The 21444-nt window shown below is 40.8% G+C and overlaps 1 protein-coding gene across 1 annotated transcript in view; it reads right to left on the reverse strand.

The window, feature by feature from the left end:
• Positions 1–4993, reverse strand: part of nav2a (neuron navigator 2a) — a gene marked incomplete at its 5' end in the record, with an annotated part of 117111 nt that extends 112118 nt beyond the window's left edge. The window contains one exon of the mRNA XM_079554884.1: positions 4934–4993. Within this exon, the coding sequence (XP_079411010.1) occupies positions 4934–4993 (60 nt within the window). The remainder of the gene's footprint in view (positions 1–4933) is intronic.
• Positions 4994–21444: the final 16451 nt, after the last annotated feature.

Genomic DNA, 21444 nt, shown 5'->3' on the forward strand with positions numbered 1-21444 from the left:
AGTTTTCAGACAAAACGGAAGGAAAAACTTAAATGTTTTCTTACCTTTTTTTTTATTTTAAGATCCAAAATGTCTCTGTTCAAATATTTGTAACTAATATGTCACAAAATAAAACCACACATTTAAACCTGGCATTTTGTCACTGAAATGATTTTTGAATGATTTTTACACACAAAATGTGTTCCAAAGTTCAGAATCAATGTTTTTGTATCCCCTATTCACCTGCAGCTTCTAGCCTAAACTGCACTTATGAGACTGTTGTGATAAATCTTGCATTTATTACTCATAAATCTTGACAAAATTACCATATGTCATATCTTCTTTATGCATAGTAAATGAATGTATCTATTATTTCTTAAGTACAAAAGGGGGAGGCGCTAACAAGCTTAAGCTTCTGCCTACTCCTTTTGAGCATCATATCCACGTTAACTATTTATTTATTTAGCTATTCACCTACTCATGTATCCTTTCTTTGGTTTTGATTACTTTACTGAACTCTGTTTGTGAAATATATAATAATGAATCAAATAAAAAAGATGAATTGAATTGAATTAAATTCTTGTCCAAAGTGAACTGGTCATTTGTTACATCCGGTCTACAGGAAGTGGTCCATTCGCTCAAGTGTAGATGAAGTGTCCATTAGCAGCTCGTTAAAGCTCTGTCTGTCGCTGTTATTGATTCAGTCCATCTGCTCCAGGACTGAACGATTTAGTTTAGACCAGGAACCTGAGCAGGACTCACAGACAGGGGTTCCAAAGTGACGCCAAGGCTCCCTTGGGGATTGTGAGACATCAAGGCAGACGCTAAATATTGGAGTCGAGTACTGACGGCAAGAAATGCACCACGCACCACGTTCCTCAAATTTGTAACAGAATATTTGACTTTCCAAATACCACTAGCACTAAAGTCAAGTCTAAGCCGGGTCTAAAAGGCTCTAAAATGGCCCTAAATGTGACGAGATTATGTTGAACTGGGCGTAAATCGCGTCCAAACCAGAAAAACACCTAACTTAACTGTACAGATACTACTGTTCAAATATTACTCCAATAAAAGTATTTGCTGTAGAAATTACGTAAGCTTTCAAAGGAGAAAGCACAAATCAGTTTAAGTAAGTATGAAGAAAAACACCACGGGGACAAACCTTCTTCCTTGTGGTAAGTCAGTGGCATTGACAGTAACATCTGCACAGCGCCACCTGCTGCTCATAGAGTGTTTTAACTGTTTAAACATGAACCAAACTCAAGGACAATGAACTTTTGACTTTGGAGTCAAAACTAACTTTATAAAAAATGTGAATCACAGTAATATTACAAAAATGTTACAATAATAGAATGAAAAATGTGTAAAAAAAATATATATATATATAAAATATATATATATCGCTTGTTATTTATTGAATGAAGAGTCGATATAGAAATAACTGACATGTTGTATAGGTCGAGAGCGCCGCTGCAGGGGGAGGGAGGAGCAGATGGCGCTGACGGAGAAATGACGGATGGAGTCGCTCATAACGACAGAAGGACCTTCTCCACACTCGTCACTCATTATTAACACGCTACATTTATATATCTGTAACATTCATTCATTTGACATTATTTATGACTTCTCTGGAAAGGTTTTCTGCGTTTGGATCCAAGATGGACGTTCATGTCATCAATTATTTCCTATTTTGTCACAAGTAAAAACTGAAAATCACAGCAACAATATCAACATTGTTTGACACAGTAGTTATTAAAAGATTAGAAGAGTTTGCTCTTGGACATTACACAGTAACACTGGTCTCTTCCCAGGCCCTTTTCCAGCCCAGTCCAGTCGTATTACGCTAAAGCTCCCGGCTCTGAAGTGGTTTAAAGCCAACCACAGACCACAAACCAAAGAACAGTATCCGATCAAAGGTTCTATAAATACTACTGCCACTACTACAACTGCTGCTACTTTCACTGTTACTACTACTACGGTCACTACTACAGAGTGATAAGAATATTTTTTGTCATGATCATATCTATTGATTAATGTGACGCCATGAGCCACGTAACCACGAACGTGCAGCAGCGACTAAACAAAGACTCTGCTGCGTCGATAAGCGTCTGTAAATATTCATGATCGTCTGCGCTGTGGGAGATAAGGTCACGTGACGGCGCAGGGGTCATGTGACTGGCCCCGCTGAGGTCATGGTAAAACCAGGAAGCACGGATCGGCCCACGGAGATAAGGGTTTATTAGTCTCTCGGACCTTATCTGCTTCTGAAGAGACGGGAAGTGATGGGGCGATAAGGAGGGAATGGAGACCTCAGGAAGGCGGCGTGGATTGCAATTATTTTGTGTGTGATTAGATTTCCAAGGAACGCTTCAAAATGAGGCTTTAATTGTCTGTGAAATTTAAACACATCCATCCATTTTTTTTCTTCTTAAAGGAACAGGACACCGTTTTTCCATACTGAGATATGTTCTGAGCTTAGACGAGTTGATGCGTACCTGTCTGGTCTTTGCACATGCCTGTGGAAGAGCTTGGTTGCCTCTAACCTCACCACGTTTGGAGCTATAGGAATATACTGGGAGAGGCCAAATGCTAACAACATCTTTGGTCTTTTTGCGTGACTGAGGGCGTACAGTTTTTCTGTACTGTGATATGTTCTTACCTGAGCTTACATGAGTTGATACGTACCTGTCTGGTCTTTGTGCCCGTAGAAGAGCGTGGTCGCTTCCAACTTCACCCTCGTTTGGAGCTATAGGAATACACTGGGAGAGGCCAAATGCTAACAACATCTTTGGTCGTTTAGCTTGACTGAGGGCACACACAAAGACCAGACAGGGTACGCATCAACTCGTCTAAGCTCAGGTAAGAACATCTCTCAGTATGGAAAAATGGTGGCCTGTTCCTTTAAAGTACTGGATTTCATTACGTGAGCTGAAGTGCAGTACTTACTACTGGGCAAAAACGTTACTCCAATGAAAGTAAAAGAATGTACTGAAATATTTGCAGTCAGTGATTAAAGTGTACTTTGGGAGGTGGTGGAACTCCAATCTTGTAGCCTCACGACGGTTAAGGCTGGGGTTACTAAGAGGTTAAGCCGAGACGCTGCAGGTGATAGGTCAAAAGAAAAAGAAAAAAGAAATACCAATGCACATAAAAGCCCTTAAAAAATGTGTGAGATGGGCAAGGATCTGAGGCACTCCGAAGTTAGGCGTGGTTAGATTTCCCGTCTTTAGCCGCTGCTTTCTTCCACAAACGAAATGAACATATTTGGATTACAGAGTCATCTCGGTCACAGTCTTTGTGCTACACGTGGTGTCAGTATCTGTGGATGAAAAAGTGAGGGAAAGAGGAGGGAGAGCGCCATGTTGGAGTTACTTCCTGGAACTCTCCAGCTCAAAGCGACAAAAACACAAAAAGTAACATCTTTTGTTTTTACACTGAAGTCTAGCCGCTGCAGGTGTCTCGACTTAAAGGTTGAGATTAATCAAAATGTTGTGACAGTTTTGTGTTTCCATCCACAACACAATCAAATCCAGGAGAGTAGGCATAGCTCGGAGCTTCAGCAGGAGAAGAAGAAACGACCAATGCGATTGTAAAGCGAAAAACTACAGGGTTAGAAGCTTAAATGCAAGACTCAAAGGAGAAGAGACACTTCATGGTTTGTGGAGGAGAACTGGGAAATGGGAAACATTTCATCAACTTTATATCCAGCAGCAGCAAGTCAGATTTAATGCCATTTTAAAGATATATTTCAGGATTTTTGACATAGGGCCTCATTTCTTAATTATCCAGTGTTGCTGATTTCTGGAGATATTTTTTTTGTAATTCATGCAGTTCTTATATTTGAAGAGTTTCGTGGCGCTAGGCTAGTGCAAGGTTAGCACATTTCTACGGTATCAGCTAGCCTGCATTAAAAACAGTCTGTCCCGCTCCACAGAGCACCTGAGGCAAATCACTTATAACACCAGACTAACCATATAAATGTCTGTGTTGATAGAGTCCTTTTTTGGAATATAACTGACCTTGCATCACATGAATGATCGCATTTTGAGGGACTATTTTCTAGCAGATCACTCCGCCGCGTAGCTTATACGACCACGAAGCTGATGCTGCTCATGAAAAACACCAGACTAACCATATAAATGTTTGTGTCGATAGAATCATTTTTGGAATATAACTGACCTTTCATCACATGAATGATCGCATTCTGAGGGACTATTTTCTAGCAGATCACTCCTGCTGCTCAAATATAAGTTATTTTAAATGCAAAATGGTTAAACTCTAAACTCTAAAACTGTAAAACTCTATCGACACAGACATTTATATGGTTAGTCTGGTGTTATAAGTGATTTGCCTCAGGTGCACTGTGAAGCGGGTCAGACTGTTTTTAATGCAGTGTAGCTGATATCGTAGAAATGTGCTAGCCTTGCATTAGCCTGGCGCCACGAAACTCTTCAAATATAAGAACTGCATGAATTACAAGAAAAATATCTCCAGAAATCAGCAACACTCTGGATAACTAGAAAATTAGGCCCTATGTCAAAAAACCTGAAATATCCCTTTAATATCGAACCAAAAACTTGTGCGTACTTCATTTCTCAATATTTGTCATCATTTCAATATTCAAAACCAAATTGGACACAAACTTTTGGACGGGAAACTTTTGAGCCAAAAATGTGAACAATTTCAGTCAAAACTGCAGCTGAGTAAGTTGTTTATGACCACATTTTTTGTATGTTTTTCATGAAATGAAGCGTAAAAATAGCAATGTGATTATTTCCCCAAACATCCGATTCATTGAGTTGAAACTGAGTTGTTTGCACTGGTCGGCAGAGCGCGGAAATTCATCGACTTTTAATCGATATCGCAATGTCAACTTTGATCAAACAGACTCCACTTCCAGACACAAACCGAGTCAAAACTGAACTTTAGATCTTTCCCGAGAGCATCTTCCTACCAGTTTCATGCTGAAGTTGTTCTGCTCCCAGCGACACAGCATCATGTCTGCAGAGCTCATCCACCTGCCTCACATCACGGCATATCTCTTCCAAAAAAACATACAAAAACACCACAAACGTTCACACAAGTCATCTGTAAAATCCAGTCCATCCATGAAGACGGACGGAGAAGCGCGCTCCTGCAGTTTACGGTGCGGCGTCTGCACTGGGAGCAGGCGAAAGCTCAATGAATGAAAAGGTTTTGGGAGAAAAAAGAAAGAGGGGGGGTGGGGTTAGCTCCTCCCATCACATGAAGGGGGCGGGGCTAAGAGAATGGGAGTTCAGAGGAGACGGATACAAGGAGTAGATACAAACACCAAAACAGTCAGAGGAAGCTAGAGCTGCTTTAACCTCTTAACCCCCACCGGAACCGAGGACATTTCCTCCAGGTCGACTTTACCCAAATCTAAAAGCTTCTTGAAAAAAAGCGTCAAAATAGAACCGATAAAAGTGGGACAGAAAAGTGACAAAAAAACCACAAAAGGGCAGCAGAAATGTGACCAAAAAATTGACAAAAATTCAAGAAAAAAGCACTAAAAACATGACAAGAATTTAACAAAAAAGTGACAACAAAAGTGAAGAAAGTGTAACAAAGAAATGGAAAAAGAACGTGGAAAAAAGCAACGACAACACAGCAACGAAGCGAGGAAAATGATCCATTTAGATGAGTTTTGTAGGTCTGGCCTATAGGCTGTAACCTTTTAGATTTGGGTAAAGCCGGACTGGAGAAAATGTGCTCGGCTATTGTGGGGGAGGTTAAAATGATTCAGGAGTAAAAAGTAGTGTCCGAAAACCTAATACTTCGTGCTAGATAGCGAAAGATCCCTCTGAAAAATCCTTCAAAATCTTGTTGAGTCCAAGCTGCACATCGAATGACAGACATCTCCAAGTGACTCGTCATCTGTCGTCCCCGGGCAGAGGCAGTGAGTATTCTCTCAAAATACACATGAATCACCCCACAGGCGTCAACAAGAAGCAGAAGGATCGCCTCAACAACAGTCCAACACGATATTTACAGTGAAGTCTAAGAAACTAAACTTCTTAGAGTCATAAATAGGCAGCGTATTGACCGTACTGTTATGGGAAAAGAAGATTATTATGCAAATGATTAAAAACTGTTCTGTTCTGTCCCATTTACAATTCTGCCCAATGGTGTGGTCCAGTGACTCAGAAAAAGACCTTGACAAACTACAGAACAAAGTGATCAAAGCACCAAACATTAGGCCGGACATTGGTGAAGAACAGAGTGCTACATTTACCCTTCTCGGCTTCTTTAGAAAGATTATTGGGTTAAAACTGTAATGCTTTAAATGACGTGCTTATATTAGTAGTTCCATAGTTTTTCCATTCTGAGATATGTTCTTACCTGAGCTTAGACGAGTGGAAGAGCGTGGTAGCTTCCAACTTCAACCCCGTTTGGAGCCATAGGAATATACTGGGAGAGGCTAAATGCTAACAACATCTTTGGTCGTTGTGCGTGACTGAGGGCACACACAAAGACCGGACAGGGTACGCATCAAATCACACGCAGTAAATGGTCATTTCACTCTTCCATCATGTAACTGCAGGACTGCTCTGTTCAGTCTCTGCCGAAACGTTGCATGATTTCACAAACTCTTCCAGGGCTGTTGTGCCAAATTATGCAGGATTATTAGTCGGAGCGGCTGTAGCGAAGTGTTTGTTGACAGTGACCAAGCGCGTGATGTAACATGTGAAAATACCGCTGCACATTGAGCTTAGCTGTGAGCTCCGAGAACAGAGAAAGTTTCCATTCCGTAGCTCCTCCAGCCTCTAATCCTGGGCCTGACCCCTGCGGCGGCACCTCATTGTTGTGGCTTTCTCTGAAGTGAATGAATGAACCAGGCATCTCACTCCCCCCGAGAGAGAGCACCCCCCCCCCCCAGCACCCCGCTACATGTCCCACACTTGCCCCCGAAAAACCCACAGGCTGAGCTGAGAAAGATAAAAGATTGGACACACTCCTCGCTCGCTGGAGAAGAGAAGGGGATGAAGTCTGCTCCAAAACCACACGGCCGCACTGTAGAGCAAGTTTCAATTAGCATGGCTGCAGTTACAGACAAAGCTCAATAAATCTGGCGAGAATTAGATTAAAAAAAATAAGCTGAAGTAGTAAATGGACAAATCTTGTGCGATGGAGTCATTTAAAAGTTGAAGTAATGTCGGTGATGGAGCATGGGCTCAGTGAAGTCTCTAAATCTGGCTGAACCACGAGCAGGTGGCTCTGAGCTGAAGACGACACAGACATGAGATTAATGATGCTACAGCGCTGACCGCAGCCGCTATTCCTGACCTCTCTGAGCTCCCGTGCCCACATGTATGATGTCCTCCCTGGGCTTCTGTAGTTCCCTCCGGAGAGCCACAGAAACCTAATGACAGAGAGCGCGAAGAGGCGAGCCGCAGTTTACAAATGTTCCCACACTGCAGCATTTTGGCAAAAACATGCGACGAGCGGAGGTGGGAGAGTCACGTGACCCGAGTCAGACTTCAGACTTGCTTGACCAATGCTCCAAAAAGACTTGACTTAGACTTGTCTTTTGTGACTTGGGACTTGAGGCCAATGACTTGCTGTAGCATTACATTTATAACTGATTTGATTAATGAAAGACAGGATTTTGTGTAAAACCAGCACATTTATGTTGACATATGGTAATTAGCCACATGCTCTTTACTTTCGGTTTCGCCGACATGCTTTCAATCAACGCAGCGGGAAAACGCAGGAGGAAAAGTGTTTTTCTTTGGGTTAAAACTATTTCAACAGTGAGTGCCGAGGGGAAGTATCATAGACTTTAGAGTTTATTGACTGTACGGCAAAAGCACAACATGCAACAGCTGGAGCCACTGACAAAGATCTTGGGGCTTGTTCCATATTTTAACTTGAATGTTAAAAGCAAGCAGTAGTTTGCTGTCGTTGGTTGTGTAAGCTGAGTCTGTTATACATTTTTGAAATAAACTTGCAGTAGATGATTGAATGCATGATCTCTCAGCTGAGCACGAACACACGTGCAGGCGTCACACAAAACTCTGTAAAGCATTTAGCGGCTGTTTTACGCCGCCTAACAGAGCCCAGCGACACTGAAGGCTGTGCAGTATCTACTTTGAGCAGGGGTAAATCTGAGCATACAGGGGCTGGGGCACAATAAGGGAACCAGTGAAACAGAAACTGTCAGAATAATCGAAAATCAAAATATTATAGTAAATGTATCTTTCAGGCTGTTTCAGGCCTAACAGTGGTTCAGAGACTGGAGCCTGTGTATAATGTATTAGATTTACTAAAACTTTATATTAACCCCATTTTCTAAAGCGCAAGATTTTGAGAAAGTACTTTCAGCACATTTTTATATTTTCAAGTAAACTAAACATATTGCAGGAGGTATCCGGGCAAGACTCCCAGCTAAGCCTGCCTTCTATCCCTACTATTGTTCAGACTAATGTACGTTCACTGGAGAATAAGACGGATTATATTCATCTGCTACGCTCTTCCCAGAAGATGGGGAAAGACTGTTGTGGAGCGGAGGGAGCTGCACAGTAGGAAGAGGAAGTAGGAAGTGGAGGGGTCAGTGCAGGACACCACGCTCTAAAATAGGCACAAACCCAGGAGTTTGCCCACAATGGCGATGTACTCAGTCACAGCGGAACATAAAAGATATAGTTGTCAACGACAATATCGAAAAATGACAACAATATCGAAATGATATCGCGATAACGATATGGCCCACCCCTAGTCATGGTACATTCTCACTCTTAACTTATTCCTCATTTTAATATTACAAATAGAAAATCAGCTGAGTGAATATGAGAGGAGAGAGGATAAATAGTCCCCTCTGTCCCCCGCTCAGTCCTGTCTCCACAGACGGGACGAGCCTCGGTCTGTGGGGACTCGGCTCTAACTGGATTTGAGGTTTCAGAGTGAAACCGGAGCCGAGCCAGCAGGAGGGGGAGGTCAGAGGTGAAGAACCCCATCACGGAGAGACATCCCGGGTCAACGAGGAGTGGACAGGCCCCTGACACTAACGGGACAGGGAGGGCGTCTGCCTTCGAAGACGACTCTATTGGCAAAGGTTGAAGCGGTGTTTGTCTGGAGCTCCCCCTACAGGCAGCGCTGGGAATGATCCCTCACTAATGGCAGATAATTGGCCTGGATTAGTGAATGTTGTCGCAGACGTATAGAGAAACAGGAGGTGGATCGATTGCGGGTCAAACTCATAAGCGCAGACAGGACGTTCGGTAGACAGGAAGTGAGGTGCAGTGGACAGGAAGTGGATCAGATGGAGACAGATGAGGTCATTCTACACCAGAACCTCCAAACCAGCTGAGACAAACACAGGCTTGTCTCAGGTCATTCTAATATTAGAATTAGAATGACCTTTTTAACTTTTAACTGTGTGACTAAACAAGTTGGACAGTAAAATACTTTTGTTCGTCCCAAAGCAATGTCTGCAGGAAAAAGGAAACAGAAAAAGTGCCTGTGCTGCTAAAGGAAAGCGGGATTTATTTCGATTAATATTTTTAATTGCATTAAATGTAAGATAAGATAAGATAAGATAAGCCTTTATTGATCTCACAATGGAGAAATTCACTTGTTCCATCAGCTCTCAAGAAACACTCTGGGTGTGCAGAATAGACAGGAAATGTGAAAACAATTAAATGTAAATAGTGGTATCTTATATACAGTGAATAAAAAAGCTTTAAAGGAACAGGCCACCGTTTTTCCATACTGAGATATGTTCTTCCCTGAGCTTAGACGAGTTGATCCGTACCTGTCTGGTCGTTGTGCCCGTGGAAGAGCGTGGTCGCTTCTAACTTCATCCCCGTTTGGAGCTGTAGGAATACATTGGGAGAGGCCAAATGCTACCAACATCTTTGGTCGTTTTGCGTGACTGAAGGTACGCACAAAGACCAGACAGGTACACATCAACTCGTCTAAGCTCAGGTAAGAACATATCTCAGTATGGAAAAAACAGTGGCCTGTTCCTTTAAGACGCAACTAGCTGATGTACCAACAGTGAATTACATCATTAATTAATCTGTATTAATCGGAAAAAGTCCCAGCCCTACTATAAATGTGTTATTTTTTAAGTCAAAGTAAAAAAAAATATGAAATCACAGGGTTAAGATGTTTAATTGATCAGGTTTTTGTCGACTTTAACATTCAGGTTTTGTCCTCAAGTCACTAAAAGTTATGGCGACTGTAAGGCCTCCATTCACAAGGTAATCCAAATATGGTCATTTCCTTTGTGGAAGATACAAATCGCCAAAGTCTCATCACCGAGAGGGAGTGCGTTTCTAAACTTTAGGGCTGTTTTCTGCAGATGAGGTTTTCATTCCACTCTTGCAACAACAACGACACTTCAGTCGCTCCAACAGACTCCGACTCAACAACAATTACAAGGGTTTGTTGGGTTTTTTCAGAGGGATATTTTGTAATATCCAATTCCAATTCCGGACAATTTATTGAGCTTTGAATGAGCACAAAACAAGGAGAATTTTTCTTTTACTAATTGGTTCAAAAACAAAAGATAAAAAATGAGACAATACTTTTACGTTGTTCTTTGGCCACTTTTTGTTTCATGTGGATAGGTCCAGGAATAACTCAAATATTAACTATAAACCATAATAATTCATAGCTTCAAAACAATAGGCTGTCTAGAATGTTGTGACGTCACGTGAACGCCACCAATTGACTCCCAGGACTAAATAAAGGTCAAATGAAATAAAAATAATTAATGTCACAAAATAAAACCATAAACTGGGCTCTTATCTAGATTTTGCTGCTAAATTTTTTTATACATACAGGTCATGGGCGACCCCGGCTCTGGATAAAGCGGAAGAAAATGGATGGATGGACAGGTCATGTACATTTTTATATGAGAACATAAAATGACAGAAAACTTGCCTTTATTTGTCATATTTCTGTCAGTAATATACAGCAAAAAGTTCCAGAACGACATCTGCAGTGCCTTGCCTTTTTTTTTGTATTTTATGTGGGAAAGTGGCGTTAAATTGACCATTTCCTGACAGTAACGGGGCTTTATTGACTCTGGTGTCAGTAAATCTTCACATATTGGATTTCCCCTGTTTTCCTGCTCAGATAGAGCCTCGGGGTTCTCCCTCACATTAACATGACAAAAGGGTCACATCTGTCCCAGGCCTCAGCTGCATCCGAACCAGCCCCGGCTTCATTAACGCCGCGCTTCATTGTTTCTGCCACAAACATGCGCGTTTACAGGGTCGGCTCACGCTCCGCTGGGCTGGAGGGAAACACAGGAGTCAGTGTCATGTCTCCAGCAGAGGGCAGCGTCACACAGGCGCAGAGGAAAGTGGGGGAAAGGTCACAGAGGGAGAATCAGGTTCATGTTCAATACACAATGTAAATGACTTTTCAGGTTTTGGCCCCGTTTGCTCTCACCTATAAACCTGCAAACAAATAAATGTCCAGATCTTCACAATAAGCTGTTTCATTACTGCACTGAAGTGATATTCATCCAAAGATATATTTGAGAAATTGCATTTATCTGATATTGTTTAAGCTGTAGAGATGGAAACATTACGTTTTTTATATTAGGGCTGGAACTAACGATTATTATGGTAATCGATTAATTTGCAGATGGCTGTGAAACTTTTTGCTACATAAAGCTAAAGTGACACCACTTGAGGACATGTTGATGGAGCAAATGTAAAGTGAATGTTTGTGGGAGCCTCTTAGTGGTGATTCTGCTTTCTGATTGCATGAGACAAGGATATTAATGAAATGTACAAGACACTAGGTGTCTAGGGACAACAGATGGAAATTAGCCTATGGCTAAAATCTGACATATTTACATATTTTATATGTTCATTAATATGTACTGTCCCTACTTAAATAAATAAATAAATAAACTACATAACTTAATTTTTTTTTTTTTTTCATAATAAAAATAATACTACATTTGTATGTCATGTATGTCTGTTCTCTTGAAAACAATTAATCGATTACTAAAATACTTGCTGTTACGTTGTTTTAGCCCTATTACGCACCAGTACTAAAACAACCTGATACAGATACTTTTTCTCAATACCTATACTACAATATTTGTCGTTTAGAACCAGAAAACAGAACAATAATGTTCATTCATTCCATAAAATACTCTTTCTTTTAAATGGGTATAATTTATTTGAGCTCAAACTATTGAAGTGCTGTCCCTGGACCAACAGCATCAAAACTGAACATCTTAGTAAGATCTTTTGGTACTTTTTTTACTCAGTCCTAGTTGAAACCAAATTTTTCAATATCTAATTCCTGTCTGATTTATTGAGCTTTGAATCTAAAAAAAAACAAGTAGCTTTTTCAAAAATGAAAGATGATCCAAAATTATCCAAACTAATATGTCACAAAGTAAAACCAAACATTACAGACATCAATTTGAAACTCTAGTTCTAAGTTCTAGATCAGGAGTTTTCAACACGCGGCCCGCGGGCCACTTTCAGATGATTCAATCCGACTCCTCACTTGTAGAGCACAAATTCCTGAGTCTCTAGCCCATTCCTTAGCGGAGTTAGGATTTTTTTTAAGAAACAACCAGAATGCTCATTCCAGCCACTAGGGGGCAGCTTACATAAAGAAAGGAAAGAATTCCACACGTGTCCAGCAGGGGACACTGGCATAATTAGAGATCACGATAAAAACAACACATTATAGCCACGTGGTAAATTGACAGTCTGCCCTGGGGCGGCTGTGGCTACAATTGTAGCTTACCACCACAGATTGTGGAGTGAATAAATAATGACTACAATGTAGCACAGACTTGTGACACAGGCTTGTGAAGTGCAATAAGTGTAAGCCGTTTTTATGAGGCTACAGTTCGGCTCATTATTATTTATTTATCGAAAAAGGTTTCCTCAATAGTATTTTCCCAAATAAAACATATTTTAATAGGAGCATTTTATTATGGACCCCGGCAAAACACTAATATATTTTGCCCCCCAGGCGTCGCCTTAATGAAGTTCTAGGAGGGAGACTGGTCTGGTGATGTGTTTAAGTGTGACACATTCAGGTTGGACCGGTTCCAACTGGATCACGGAGCGTCACCTGAGGTCAAGAAGAGCCGCTAATCCTGACTCTGTCTGACCTGAACCACAACATGCTGCTGCTCTTTAAGGACGGTCTGGAGGATCACATCACAACATCACCTGTCACACACAGTGGACTTCCTTCCTTTAACTTTTCTTTTGAAACAATGTGATGAAAACACAAACTGCTTTTGAGTTTACACATCAATTTTACTATGTTGGAATATTTAAGTTAACCACCCACTGAAACTAAGTGCATTTTCTCCCGTTCAGCTTTACCCAAATCTAAAAGCTTCTCAACTGGAGAGCAACAGTGTAAACCGATGGTAACTTTTTTGTTACGTTGTCGCAGCATATCACATTTTTTAAGTGTTTTTGTCGTGTTTTTGATCTCCTTTTTGCTGTGTTTCTGTAGTTTTTTCGTGTCGTGTTTTGATTGTGTTTTTGATGCTTTTTCATTCCTTTTTAGATGCTTTTTTGTCTCGTTTTCATCCATTTTTCATCGTACGTTATTGCGTTTTCATCCTTGATTTTGTCGCTATTCTGACGCCCCGAGCTGAGCCGAAAGCTACAAGGCGCATTTCTCAAGAATACAACAGAACACTGCAGAAAAAACTGAGCAAAGTCGTAAAATCAGACGTTAGCGCTGGCCTTTAGCTCGAGCTGTTAAATGATCGATAGCGCCCCCTTCAGGCATAAAAGGCAATAATACAAGCCGTTTTGACAACAATCGCGGCGTTGGAGGAGCGTGGCAGTTGACTCACATGGTGGTTATTCTCTCTCTGTGGTTATATTTATCGTTTTGCTGCAGAGTTGAGTCAGAGCTGGAGCTGGTGCTGGAGGTCAAGGGTCAGAAACAGCCCAAAGGAAACATCCTCCACACGAACAGAGAGAGAGAGTGCGAGTTAACTGGGTCAAAGCAGCATGTTGCAGATTACTGACATCATTATGAGGAGGTTTATTTGTCATTGGCCCTAATGCATAAAAAATGGCCAAAATAGTTTATATTTCAGCAACAAAATCTAAATAATGGACAGAGACAGGTTAAAATGTATGGCTTTATTTTATATATTAGTTACAAAGATTTGCTCAGAGGGATTTTGGATCTTGCTTAGTTTTTGAATAAAGTAGTTATTAGTGGAAAAGTCTGCAACAATTCAAATTTCATCTTGTTTTGTGGGTCAAAGCTCAATAAAATCAAGCAGGAATTTGATATTTCAAAAATCCCTGTGAAGTCTTATGGAGCAACTAAAGTAGCTAAAAGTCTCACTATCAAGTGCAATGTGCATGATGCCAGGACCAGGACAAGTAAAGGACGAGTTAGTATTGGTTAATCTAGAACTAGTTTCTTTTTCAAATCAGTAACGGGTCCAGATCTTCCCGTAGCTGCAGAGCTGCTCAGACTGACACCAGGTCACGTCAGTGCTCGTGCACAGACTGTGCCCAAAACTTTACATCAAGTCAGCAACATGGCAGAGTTTTCAGTGAGCGCTCACATGATTTTGAACTTACTGGTGAAAAGGACAAACCAGATGAAGCTGGTGGTGAAGCTAAAGAAGAAAACCACGATGGAGCCCTCGCCTCCCAAACAACTACATTCAACTTTGGGCAGGATCGGTCCTTCCAATGCCATCAACAAACTGGTAGCTGGCTATGTTGAGGAAAGCTGTACAATTCATCTAAATCAAGTTGAGTCAGTAATGTGTTTATTATTATCAATACAATGCACTTTGTAACGTAACAGAGCTCCTTTACAGACTTTTTAATGAAAACTGCAGTTTCTGACAGAGCCAAACTGAAACATGTGTTACAGTACATGTGTTACAGTTTCAGTCATGTAATGACTTATGTAAATGCCATCTGTAAATGGTCTTTTCTACCGTGCTAAGATTCTGTGAGTATGTATCATCTATTTTTTTCTGTTGTTTTTATTTTTTTCCTTTTGCACTATGTTCCTTTGTATTATTTTACTGTATGGATTTTGGGGGTGGGCACTTATAAGCTCTTGCTTCGGCCCACTCCTCAAATAAACTAAACAAAGCTAAGTTTTTATAAGTTGACTATAGGCATGTAGCTCATGCTCATTATTGTTGCCTTTAACTGTAATTTGTCTGTTCAAAGTAAAGGTCAGTGAATGGAATGTATTGAATATATTGAATACATTTACTGCAGTTTGTGAAATGGAGCATTTATGTATATACTGTAAATGTTTATATCGGTAACGCACAAGTCTCTATTGCTTTACTTTCATAATAAAGTAATACAGTAACCTAACAAGCTACTTTTCCAGAGGAGAAACCAGCCAACTTAACCAGTTAGTTAGTTTAAAGTAACGTTACCCAACACTGGCCTGGACTGGAGGGATGTGCTGGTGACGTTTTGTCCGAGTCGGCAAACGAGCAGCTGCATTTTATACCAACTGTAACCTTAAAGAGAGGCCTGGTCCAAGCCCACATAGACAAACCAAAGCTGCAAACGCACTTAGAGGAAGGACAGGCAAACAAAACCAGTTTATGCTGCTGACGTACAGAAACTACAAGCCATTTTCTTACCTGCATCCTCCCTCCGCTTTCCGACCCTTCTCTCTCCTCTGATCCCAAATCCAGCCCATCTTCAGTGTCAGCGTCATCTTCCTCTTCCTCAGCCTCAGCTTCTGTCTCTTCTTTCTCCTCTTTCTCTGGTTTGTCCTCGACTCGTGTGCTCGTCTCCTTGGCCCTGGCTGAGCTTTGGCCCCTGGCTGAGCTTAGGCCCCTGGCTGAGCTTAGGCCCTTACCGCCGCCTGTCGTAGCCGCGGTCCTCTCCGGCCGGTTGCTCTTCACGGGCGTGGTTTTCACGTTGAGGGGCAGGGCGGAGGGGCGGGCGGGTCGCTGAGGGATGGGCAGAGCGCTGTGCACCGGTTTGGGCTTGGGGAGTCCGGACTTCATCTTCAGGCCCACCAGCAGAGGGGGCATGTTCAGGGGAAACCGCCAAACCGCTCATGGAGATGCCGCGCCGAAACCTTACACGAACGCATCTTCTTCACAAAAAATAAATCCTCCAGGTATATTTGTAAGTATTTTTCAATTGATCCAAGCAAAACAAATGTCAAAATTCTGAGCAAGATTGAGGTTTTCCAAAAATGTCTGCTGTCTTCACATCTACGCTGAACATCTGGCAAAAAAAATTCCACAAGTTTAAGAAGATTTTTGAAGTTTTGGGCAAATTCTAAGAGCTGGAATTGTCTTGCACTTTCTATGAAGTTTTAAACAAAGCCTTGACTACATTTTGGGCCTAAACGGAGCAAGTCAGCACCGAGTAAAGTCTACTTTTATCAACGTGACGGAGACTTGACCTCAGCAGGAGGCGTGGGATTTGCAAGATTTAAGGCGGCTCCAGTGGCACCTGTTCAAGAGTTTGTGCCAAAACTCAGGTCCACCTTAAGAGGGGAATGAATAGGGGAATCCAACACGAAATGTCCGATTCTCAAATGCTCAAAATCCCCACAACAATTACGACTTTGGGGATGAGGAAAACGGTGTCATTTGATGGAATTCCAGCTCAAATTTCCATTTCTTTTTTCTCCCAAAGACAATCAATTAAGATAGTTTTACTATTTCGCTGCAAAAGGAATTAAAACTTTAAACTTGGAAAGCAGTGAACCGCTTTTACTGACCCCAAAAATCGAAATCAGCTGTAAAATATATATGGATTATGAACATTTAGAAATATATTAAACAAATTAAAAAATGGCTTTATGTTGTTCTTAAATAGATTGAAATGTATCTAAAATTCCTGATTAAAGGAAGGACAGAATCTACAGTAAAAATGCCTTAAATGTAAATAATGAATCGTTTTTTTCCCCTGTAACTTTTCTTAGATATTGTCAAGCCTGTTATTAAATCCATCCTTATTTGATCATTATGTATCTGCGAATTCTTATTAATTCTTCAAACATTATAATTCAAAATGCAAAAATAACGGGCATTTTTCCCCCTCAATCTTCCCCAAAATGGACCAGCCGTGTTACATTCAAAACCGAGCAAATCCAGGTTTAAAATCCAGATAAAAAACGTCCTTGTATTTCCCTCAGAATCCAGCCCGGTCCACGCCGAAAAAATGATTTGAAACGGTAAAATATTTCACAAATTCTCCTTTCGCCGGATGTGAGCAAATCCAGGTTTTTAAAATCCACTCAGAATCAGGGAGAATCTCCAAAAAGGCGGTCTCCTCTTCATGCTGGCAGTAATCGGAGCGTTCGCCGGTGTCGTGGCGCGATTCGCTGCCTCTGTCCAGCGCCTACCAGCCTGTTTTTCTCCCTCAGAGGCGGAGAGAGAGAGCGAGAGAGAGAGAGAGAGAGAGAGAGAGAGAGAGAGAGAGACGAGGAGGAGGAGGAGGAGGAGGAGGATTCGAAGAGCTAACGAGGTTTGGGAGGTGCAGGGAAAAGGCGTCAGAGCAAACGGCAACAGGAGCGAGGTTTAAGCGACGCGAGCTGCAGGTCCCTCCTCCTCCCTCTTACGTCTCCTTCAGAGCGAGTGTCCTTGGGTCGTTTCCTAAAGCGAGTGTGCGTGTGCAGAGAGAGGAGGGAGGAGAAGGACGACTCGCTAATGTTCGCTATCTCTATATGGTATCATCAATTTGCAAATACACATACATTTCCTGATCATTTATTCTGATTAAGGCTGAGTACTTTGTTTCTATATTTAATATCTTTATTTAAGGATCCACATTGGTCTTTATCAGCCAAAGACTACTCTTCCTGGGCTCCATTCCATTGGGGTGCAGTAATACCATACCAGTTTGTATTGGAAAAAAACGTCAGGTACTACTGGTATCGAAAAAGCAGGTACCGAAAAAATATATATATTTTTTTTAATTCAAGTGGTAAAAATGGGGTAAATTATCATTTTATGTTAAATTTTGGGGCAAAATAGGGTAAAAATGAAGAGAAAAAAAATGAAAAAAATGTGAAAAAATGTCTAATTTTGGGGGGGGAATATGGAAAACCTGAGGGGGAAAAAAGAAAAAAATTGGGAAAAGAAAAAAAAGGAAAATTGAGGGGAAAAATGGGGAGAAAAATGAAAAAAAAAAAATGGGGGGAAAATGAGAAAATTGTGTTTAAAAATGGGGGTGGAAAATAGGAAGAATTTGGAAAGTGTTTTTAGCGTCTTAGGTTGTTTCTCCTCAAATAATTGATACAAATGCAGAAGATATTCAATGGAAGAGAATATTTTAGTATGGTATCGAAAAAAGCATTGGTCAGGTATCGATGTCGAAAAGCAAGTATCGTTAAAGCACCGGTATTTAAAAAAATGTAACGATACCAAGCCCTAATCCTGACTGCGTGAGATGCTGACATTGGTGCTGTTAGTATTACTCCCCACAGAGATGGACACTTTTCCACTCAGCCAGTAGAATATTTAGTTAAGAATTCCTGAGGTGAGACACTGCAGGAAAAAGGGGAAAATGAAACAAATTCAGAGATCAATCTGAATCTATTTTTTGAGGTTTTGTCGAGTAAAGCTCTGAAGTTTTTCAGGAAGTCACTCCAACATGGCTGTGGCGCTCCCTGGTCTTTCCCGCGTTTATTCATCACAAATACTGTTTGGTATCCACGTGTAGCACGAAAGGCTGTGGCCGAGATGACGCTGTAATCCAGATATAAACAGGTATATTTTGATTTTTTTTTTCGTCAACAGATTTGTTCACTCATAATTCAGAAACTAAACATCCAAAATCCCTCTGAGCAAATCTGATACATGGAGTTTAAACAGGCAAGTCAAGTTTAGTGCTATTTAATGCATTTCTTTCTATAGATACGATTTCCTTTTCATAAGCAAACAGAAAATGAGAAAACTTGCAATATATTTTCCCTCATATTTATATCAGTAATCTACAGCAAAAGTTTCAAGTTTATATCTATAAATGTCGCATCTCGTCTAAGATCATGTCCTATTAACATGATCTTTGAATTGTCTGATTAAAATGATTCAAAACTCGACTGTACTTCACTCGCTGATGAAGGGGACGTGGTCAGGGAGCTGGGTTCGAACCAGCGACCTCCTGGACAAAGCTTCTACATATGCACGATTTAAGAAATCAATTTCCCTGATGCTGAAATGCGCCGCTCTGACTTTGACCTGAGCGTCTCGTGTGTGAGGGTCTGTGCGAATCAGAGAAATGTGTCCGCTCATAATCTCGTTTACTGCGGCGCGTCGGATCAAATCAGACACGGACATTAGCATCGCATTAGCATTAGCGGGATTAGCATAACGGGATTAGTGGGTGACAGCTCTCCCAGATTAAACCATGAAGCATTTACATCATTTACATATGGCAGAGAAATCAGATTAGATCAATACAGGAGAGAGGAAAACCACAAACAGAACTTCAAATGGTTTATTTATTTATTTGTCAAGTCTGAAAAGGTAAAAGAAGTGATCTGCTGCTTCAGATAATTCACAGAGAGGACGTTTTTAAATGCTTTTAAACTGAACTCACTGAGCTCATCAGTCACATTAACATGGAACCAAGACTTGTTTTGGTTTATAACAGGGGTCCCCAACTGGTGGACCTGGGTCCGGATCCGGACCTCCAGAGGCTTGAGTCTGGACCCAAAGCCTTTCCATCCTCTCCATATACTTAATATCTCAGGCTGAATGAACAATTATTTAAACAATATTAATAACGTTGAAATAACTTGGCAAAATGATTGATTCATTGATCTGCTCTGCTGTGTACATAGACAAACTTCGCTCATGTTTTAAATCTTTAAGAGCTTTTACTCCACATGTCCGGAACCTGGACATTTGTTGAAAGTGACCAAAGCAAAGTTTGCGGACCTCGAGCCGATTTAGTTTATAATGTCATTACCACTTTGATTCTGTCACTTTAATATTCTTATTAAAGAAAATGTCTGCTGCATATGGTAAACGTGGCTAACAACTCAGGTGAGTAGTAGTAGTAGTAGTAGTAGTAGTAGTAGTAGTAGTAGTAGTAGTAGTAGTAGTAGTAGTAGTAGTAGTAAGATAAAGATACAATCTGACTTTATTGATCTCATAATGGGGAAATTCACTTGTCACATCAGCTCTCAGGGAACCAGGTGCAAACAGTGAGGAAAGTGTGCAACCAAAGAATAGAAGAATGTTGTGCAAGCATTAGTATACTGCTACTGTAGTAATAGTAGTATTTTATTTACTGTTCTGTTTTATTGTCCTGTGAAGCAACTCCTGTTGTGATTTTGGGCAATCAAATCTAATCAATCAATTAATAGTTTTGATTGATTGATTGTCATTGTAGTTTTGTATTAGAAGTAGTTACTAGTAATAATAATGCTTAAGTATCACATCGCGATTGACCGACGCTCAAAGTCGCTTTATAATTTTGTACAATATTCATTCACAGCATACTCGGTGATGGTAAGCTACGTATGTAGCCAGCGCTGCCCCAGGGGTAGACTGACAGAAGTGAGGCTGCCAATCTGCGCTATCGGCCCCTCAAACAACCACCAACCACTCACTACTACTACAACCACCAACACCACCACAACTATTACTACTACTACTACTAAGACTAAGTAATAGTAGTAGTATTACTTATAATACTTAACAGCTGTGGCAGAGCAGGTGTTCTCATGATTGGAAGCTGGTGCTGGTGCAGGAGTGTCTGTGTACATTGGTGAATGAGAGTGAATGGGTGAGTGTAAAGCACTTTGGATAAAAGCACTATATAAATTGAGACCATTTACCATACTACTATATTACGAAGTAATATACTAAGTAACAGTGGCAGTGGAGGCACAGCTGTTTTACTCTGCATGATACAAAGTGGTAGTTAAAGTGCTGCAACAAGGAAGAAAAAAAACAAATCAAGAAAAAGATACTGGTAAAAGCAAATGCTTCATGTAGCTTCACTAAAGTAAAAAACAGGAATAGATTTAAAACAAAAAAAGGTTAATTTAGCATCACTAGTCATCATTAACATAATGAAAACTAGCAAAGGTGTAAATCTGGGTGCAGTCAGTGATATACTGTAGGGCCAGTCCATTCATAGCTTTAAAAATATCTTAAAATCAACAGTAAAAAGAACCGGGAGCCAGAGCAAAAAGGCTAAAGTCAGAGAAACGTACTCATTTTTTGCTTCCAGTGAAATGACACGCGATAGTCGTGTTGCATAGAATTGCTGACTGTCTTCATTATTAAACAATGTTTCTACAGTGACAGACGAAAATTCATTTATAAAACATGAACGCACGCATGAACAAGTGAGGTCGAGGACAGCAGGGATTCCCACCGCCTTAGCTCTGCATTTACACTGCAAATGCCCCTAAACTCCAGAGGGCGGACAATTGTTTAGAAAGAATTCACCTAAAAGCAAGATTTCATTTATTAGAGGAAAGACGATGCGTTGTGGTCATTTTTTCTCTATT

The sequence above is a fragment of the Gobius niger genome (assembly GCF_951799975.1).
Source record: "Gobius niger genome assembly, chromosome: 4".
NCBI lineage: Eukaryota > Metazoa > Chordata > Actinopteri > Gobiiformes > Gobiidae > Gobius > Gobius niger.